The following is a 7,923-nucleotide window of genomic DNA, read 5'->3' on the forward strand; positions in this document are numbered from 1 at the left end:
AATTTTTTTGAAAAACATTACTAGATGGATGCTATAAATTTCTCCGAAAAATCATGAAATATATTCGAAATTCTCTCAACAAATGTATATCCAAATTTAGGGAATTCATTGGGTCGTGAAGTTCAGGTCATATCGAGGGAATGAAAAGATATATTTTAGGAGATGTAGATCATCTAAATAGTGGCATACACAGAAGCAGTGTCATAATGGACAAACGAATATATCACTATAATAACAAGGGGTGTTTTTTTCTGTGTGTATCTCCAATATTTTCATTTTTATTAAGTGAAAACTTTCGACCAGTTCCGTGATACCGCATATTATAAGGTTACGCCCCTACATCTAAACATTTATCTATAACAAGAACAATCGATATAGAAGTATGTATAAATGTTCTTATAATGTATCTGAGCTAAGAAATTTTTGTCATTTAGCATGTGTTTACTCATCATCTCTCATTTCACCTTCTGTCCATCTCTAGTTTGTGAAATTATTTGAAAAAATAAGCGGATGAATTCTTTAAATTCCAGTGTACAGTGTATAGGTATCTCATATAATGAAAAATTCCCTATTACAAGATTGTATCTGCAAAATTGCAGAATGGAACCTCATCTCTACTGCACAAGAAAAATTTACATTTTTATTAGCTACATATGAGAAAAGTAAATTCCTCCTCTAAAACTATGTACAATGCCAAAAGGCAAAGTGGACTCAACAAAAGAATGATAGTAAACTATGTAGTTATGCTGGCATCAAGAGTTGTGCTAGCCTCAGCACTCTCTGTTGTCCAATCGCGCATTACTTTATGCTTTTCTTCATCCCACTTCAGAATTTCCCTACTGTATTTAAGAGCTTCATCAACACTATCAGCCTCTAAAGCAGTTAGCGATGAGACATACAACTTTCGCTCTGTTATGGAACTATATAGTCGTTTGAACTTCATGGCTATGTAATGATAAGCACGTTGAGCCAACGATGGGTTGTTGTTGCTAGTGTTGCTGTTGGGATGACGACTGATCACTGGATTGAATTCCTGAAACCACTCGCATTCAGAAAGTGGAGCCCGTTCGATGATTTCCTCTAGTATGTCAAACTTGTTTAATAGTAAGAGGCAATGTTTCCGGGCAAAAGCTGGATGACTGACGATATTTTCAAACAGCTTCTTGCTCTCCATCATCTTGTTTGTGCAAACTCCATCGTAGTCCTCCAAATACTCAGTGTACTCCGTCAAGGAAACGCAAAAGATAAGAAGGTCAACATCTTCAAACATCTCCAACCACTTGCAGTTTTTCCCAACGCAACTCGCATGCACTCTTATTAGTTGGTACCTGCATTTGCAACAAGATGAGTTGACGGAAGGCATCTCAAATCTCAAACACAATTGTAGATTTTGGGTATGAAACAAAGTAGAACTAACTTCTCAAAGCTTGATGATAAACCAAGAATCAAGAAGCTGCTCCTTGAAAGATGGAGAAGTCCTTAACCAACCTCTCAAGTATAAATGAATGTATGTTCATTACTCATCTAATACTGTTGAAAAGTTTGTATAATGAGTGTCATGTATGATACGCGTAACTACCAGATTGTTTCAAGTGATAATAAGCTGTTCCCATTAAATAGGCAGTCATGACAGATCTTTAGCGAACACCTGCCCTATTGTCCTTACGGTGTAGCTACCAATAGAAGGAAGGAATTGAAAGATGTAACTTGGAGAGAGAGATTACCTCATCGAGGAAGAATTCTGATCAACGGCCTCCATGTAGCTATGCTGAGATGGATTAGAGAAGGAAAACTCCATGCACGCGACCCCATTGGAAGAAGTAATGCCCTCAGCATATAACTTATCCATATCAGAAGGGTTGTAGTCTGCCTTTGAAATCTCAACAGCCTAGCAAGGGAGGACATTCATTTCATCAGTTGAAGGTGGCGACAGAAGAACGCAAAATCATAGTTCTATCAATCCCTAACTGAGAATGGAGAATAAGGACAAAGAGTAACCTACATGATCTAAGAAATAATTGGCAACTCTTGGAAGCGTTTCTAGCTCATTCCTCCGCTGATATGTGGCTTGAAATGCTTTATGTTTCCACAACTCCTCAACTACAGCTGCGTACTCTCGAGTGGCAGCAGGAAAAATGACCTCCAAATTTCCTAACATCATAGCTTGAAGAAGCCAATCCGAGAAGTTTTTCAGTCTGGGGCTGATGGAATAGATATTCTCTTCTTCAATCAGGTCTGGAAGCACTGTTAGCAAAGATAACACTTAGAATCCAGATTTAGAACTCAATTCTTAAGTTCAATATATAATGCTTGGTGAGATTAAACGATTTCTCAATTGGAACGATAATCTTACAGCAGGGTAATGAGAATAGTTAACTCTTTATACTCCATTTTGTGATTAAACAAAAGTAGCACTTGGTGCAATCATGTGAATGATATGTGTCTAAGAACTGAAAGAACTAAATCCAGAATAGTATATAACATAACCATAGCAGCACTAAATCAACATATCATCAGTCTTTAAATCATCGTCATCGATATTTTTAGATTTCCATATATCAGACTTTATCAATTCCTCAACAATAGTACAAAAAGCAGTGCAGGCTTAAATGGACAAAGGAAGGGTTCCGAGAAACAGGTGACAGAAGAGAGCAGCAGTTATTGTCATGGGTGTGCAAAATGATTATACTCCATTAATCACAAGGGCATTTCTTACGAATTAGAGACAAGGGTAATAAAAAGGTCAGTTCATTCGGGAAGTCAGGAACAAAACTGTATAAAATTTGATACCTGAAGGGCCAGGTTCATCAAGCTGTTTTTTCCTCATTTCAAGACGATACTCTTCTTCAAATCTTTCACGCCCTTCGAGGAGTATAGCAATATATCTGTACAAATTGCTTTGGATTGTGTATGTAATATTCTGATGCTCTTCTTCTGAGAAAGGAACGTGATATATAATTTTGGCCTGAAATAGAAACAAAGGCATGTCTCATTAACATTTTTTATCTAAATTTATTCACCTTTATATATATTAAGTGATATAAATGCATTTAATCAGAAAACATATATCTTCATTTGTAATATTACAATTAAAGATGAAACCAAATCTATTAATCCTACTTGGGTTCCCATTAGCATGAGCCAGGAGAAAACTACAAACAACCTAACAGTTACGAGCTTTGACTTCATTAGTAACCACATCATGCACTCTACTCGCCATCTAGCGTAACTCTGTAAGTAACCAGTTTATATATGCGAATTTTAATGAATATTAAGATGCCGAGAAGCTCACTGAGATGAGAATAGTGTTAGACCAGCAAAGAAACATCTTCTGTCTAAGTGACTCGTTCCATCCATACATTACCTGTTTGAACATAGTACTTGTTCCCGATTGATCACAACCAGCAAGAAGTAGTTTATACAGCTTTTTCTTATCTGCACTGCATGAGTCGCCTACATCCAATCCACTTCCAACTTCTACACCGGATGAATTCGCACACACAGGAGGAGTTGGCAATCTCAAAGCAGAACAAAACAGCTTATGTGTAGTCTGTAAAAAGATCGCGATTATCAGATAAGACGAGAAAAAAGTAGGTAAACTGGTTAAAAGAAGTGAATGGACAGATGAATAGAAAACCAACCTTTTCCCATAATTTTCCAATCACATTGTTCATACCCTCTTCTTGACAGGATCCATCAGCACTGAGCCACAAGCAAATGCTTCCTTCACAGTTAATACCTGCCATCTGAATGATTTGACAACGTGCTAAGAACTCCAACCACGAGTAGAGCATTCATAATTTCAGAAGAATGAATTAGTTTAGAAATAAAACCTTCAACATCAACAGCTCTACTTGCGTAATTTCCCGATTATTTATCACAATGTCTGTGTTTCCCTTGCTAGCATCTCTCTTAATTTGATCACCAACATTTAGTTGGGGAGAAATTATCTGCCAAGGCTTATGTCCTTCCTGTTTTATTAGTCAAAGCAAAAAAATATATTATCAGGCAAACAACATCATTAATGTTTTGATGTAAAAAAAAAAGGGAGAGTAGGATCTAACACTCACCTTTCCCCAAAATCCAGACACCTTATCATACCAGTACTTCCCCGGTTTCAACTTCTTTGGTGGATGCTCACAGCTTTGCAAGTCAACCAACTCTCTAAGGGAAAGACGTTTACCATTTACGATCACGAGATGGGGTGGAAGCTGATTAGATTGACATGACTTTTCCAATTTCACAATCTCATCCATTTGCCATTTACTTAGCAGCCTCTTAAGCATTGTTGAACACTTGCCTAATGAATCCCGTTTTGATTCATTAATACCATAACCAACACAAGTAATACACTTTCTTCCTTCAGGCATTGCCCCCATTGCTCTCAACACACAATTGATACAATACTTTGCACCACAAACTAAGCATACTTCCTTGTCAGTGAATCGACTTCCTTTATGACACCGACAACACTTGTTTGAATCACTGCTCACAAATGGCTTTTCGGGAAACATTCCATGCTCCTCATCATCACTGTAAGTAGTAACATCCCTTGATTGAATTTCATGGAAATTTACAACAGCTGTTCTACTACCTTGGTTGACATCAGCTTCATCAGCATAATCTGAGGAAAAATCTGAAGAGCTCAAAATTGGTTCCTCAGATTCTATACCAGCAGGGTTCGGATGACTCACAAATCTTACTTCTTCATTGCATTCATCTACTAAATCCTCAACATCCGAACTTCCTGAAAGCTCTCGGGAGCGATCATGACTGTCAGAAAATCCTAAGGTACCAGAACTTTCAATTCCATCTGATACTCTATAGGCATGATCATTCTCAACATATTCTGATTCTAAGGTAGAGTCCCCATTATCAACATAAACAGAACTTACCACAGAGCCTAAATCTAACTCCTTTGACTTCTGATTCTTGACTAATTGGTGATCACTTCTGACAATTGGTTCAATAACTGGCAGTGATAAATTTCTATTTAACATAATAGCCGTAGCAACAACTGAGGCAGTCGGAATCCGGTAAATAGCCGTAGCAACAACTGAGGCAGTCGGAATCCGGCTTACATCAACAGGAACAACCTGAGGAATGTCATAACTAACTGGAGGACCACTATACTCCTCAGCAAAAGAGTATTCTACATCAAATTCTTCATCTTTATCCTCCTTTTTTGAGGAAGTAACAGGGAAAAAACTTTTCAAGATTGCTGCCATATTTGCTATATCTATCCTAAATCCTAATCTCAAACTCCCATCAAGCAGAATTAGATTTAAAGACAGAGACTTTCTTTACTCCTAGGTTTCTATCAAAAAAAGGTACACAACAGTTCTAATCAACTGATGATTACACCCCAGAAAAACCTGTTTCTTGATATAACCAAAAGCCAAAATGTGAACTTTCTTGCTCTTTCTATTTTGGGAAAGGGGGCAAGAGCTTGGAAATGGAAACTGAATGCAAGTGAAAAATACAATACTAATAATTGCAATATAAGGAGTATTGGCTTATAACTTCAGTCTTACCAGTAGATATATATCTCACTAGGCTTAAAGGGTACTCAAAAGTTGTTGTCAAATGATGATTGTAACCCTCAAAATTTGTTTCTTGATAGGAAATTTTTTGGGTTCTTGAGAATGAAAACTGAATGGAAGTGAGAGAGAGAAATTACAATAATTACAATATAAGGTGTGTTTGTGGTCTACAACTTAAGTCTTACCAGTAGAAATTCAAGACTGGAGACCACCGAAAAGACTTTGATTCTTTTTTTGGGAAGACTTAAGACTATTTCTCCTTCTCTATTCATGAATTTCCAACACCATTTTTTTCTTGATCAACGCGTTTAGTAAACATTTCCAAGAAAAAATGTCGTAAGAAATTCTTTTTTAAAAAATCACTATGACTGATGGGCGATGGCTGCCTCATTTTGAACTTTGAATTGGTCCAAAACATGGAAACTTCTGTGACATTAAGGGGGTAGGAAAGAGAGGGGTATTTTTGACAATTACTTTGAAATTTGGCGCTGTTTCCTAGCATCATGTGAACAAGACTTGCAGTTTGGAATCTGAAGTAATCCTACGTTAGGGGAAGGACTTTCTTCTTTATTTTTGGCTTTTATCTAGAGTTAAATTAAAGTCTCTATTTAACTAATCAAATATAATTGGTTTTTAATTAATTAAGTTGTTAATCTTTCAGTATTGAATGTTGACGAGGCCAAGCAGCAATCACGTCGTTGACCCGGCGGTTAATTAGGAATTAAGTCTTGTTCTTTTTTTGATTTTTTACTAATTTTAGAGTACGCGCAAACCCATGTCATGAGTAAGAAAATTTTAAAATCATATAAATATTATTAAAAAATATCTTGAAATATAAAATATTAGATGAAATAATATGATTTCCTAAATATAATAAATATTAATTTTGTTTACCTAATTCTATAAAACCAAAAATTAGGGCGTAGAAGTCTTCATATGCCTTATAGTAATTCAGATACATGAATTTTATTTTTAGTTTAGAAGTCCAGGCAGAGTAAGCATAATATATTAATTTGTATTAACAATGCAACAACATTTCAGTTTGTCTATAGCTCTTAATTTTTTTAAAGAAACAACTTAAAAAGGTAAGTCTAAGCGTGGTCTTCAAATGCCTTTTTGAACTTAACTTTAATTTTCAAATTAAGAATATGCTTTAGTTTTACCTCTGTCTCCATTCACTATAAAATAGTTTTATTATTATATACTATGCATATTTTGACTTATAATATTCTCACTTTTGTAAATAATTCACATTAAAAATAGTTTTATTATTATATACTATGTATATTTTGAATTATAATATTCTTATATATTTTGAATTATAATATTCTTACTTTTGTAAATAATTCACATTAAAAATAATTTTATAAAGAAGTAAAGATGGTTCTTTTCTTATATGAAATTAAAAATAAATTTGGCACGTTCTAAGAAGAAATTAAATTATGTTCATAGTAAAAATACGATATTTCTACAATTCAAAATATAGATAAAAAGGGGTAAACAAAGTACATAATTTCGTTTGGTAATCAACTAAGTTTTCCCATAACAAGAGTTTTTCCTTTTTAAGTAGAATATTTCTGTTTAGAAATATTTAAGTTTTCTGCAAGTTTGATAAAAATAAATGGTAATCCCAGCTAGCTCAGTAATGAGAGAAATATTGATCATAGAAGTATTCGGATAGCTTATTGTGAATTACGAGGACTTCTACTTAAATATATTATAAAAATTATTTTTATTTCATAATATATATGAAAACAAAACAATAACATAAAAATACTTTTATTAAGATCTGTTTAATAAAATAAATAGCTAAAATTAATTCTTTTAGTCTTTTGGAAATGAAAATGTTGTCTTATAGCTCATAAAAAATTGATAAGTGACAATGTAAAGTTTATAAATGAATAATGTTGAATATTTTATAATAAATAGTTTAACTTATAGAAACAATGTAGAGTGTTGTCATTTGTTGGAATTATTGGAGAAAAACTTAATGTCAGTTTCATTTACAACTGAGTTTGTCTAAAATTGGATATGTTTTCTATTAAATTAAGACATAAATAAATGAAGATATTTTATTGGTCAACTAAGCAAATTGCAATCGTTTAAATTAAGTTTGTTTTCTCCAAAAAAGGAAATATTTTTTTGAGTCATAGTATGCGTGAGTCCTATATATTAGGACTAATTACATATAATTAAGACATAATATTTTATGTCGTTCAAAATAAATTGACTCAGGTTAAATTATCTTGATCCGTTTTACATGAGTAAGAATTCTTTTAATATGCTGGAACTTTCCGTGTGTTGGAGTTCCAGCATAATATGCTGGAAGTTCATACACAGGTGCACCGAACTCCATTATATTATGCTGGACCGGTCTCTG

The 7,923-nt window shown here is 34.1% G+C and overlaps 1 protein-coding gene across 1 annotated transcript; it reads right to left on the reverse strand.

Annotated features, from left to right (window-relative positions):
• Positions 494–5,932, reverse strand: LOC109231722 (extra-large guanine nucleotide-binding protein 1-like). The gene is made up of 8 exons (XM_019397383.1): positions 4,071–5,932; positions 3,834–3,971; positions 3,642–3,746; positions 3,365–3,550; positions 2,791–2,965; positions 2,003–2,244; positions 1,725–1,888; positions 494–1,328 (listed from the first exon to the last, which is right to left on the reverse strand). The coding sequence occupies exons 1-8, from the start codon at positions 5,226–5,228 to the stop codon at positions 734–736; spliced, it is 2,763 nt and encodes a 920-aa protein (XP_019252928.1). The 5' UTR covers positions 5,229–5,932; the 3' UTR covers positions 494–733.

Source organism: Nicotiana attenuata, chromosome 1 (assembly GCF_001879085.1).
Source record: "Nicotiana attenuata strain UT chromosome 1, NIATTr2, whole genome shotgun sequence".
In the NCBI taxonomy this organism is placed as follows: domain Eukaryota; kingdom Viridiplantae; phylum Streptophyta; class Magnoliopsida; order Solanales; family Solanaceae; genus Nicotiana; species Nicotiana attenuata.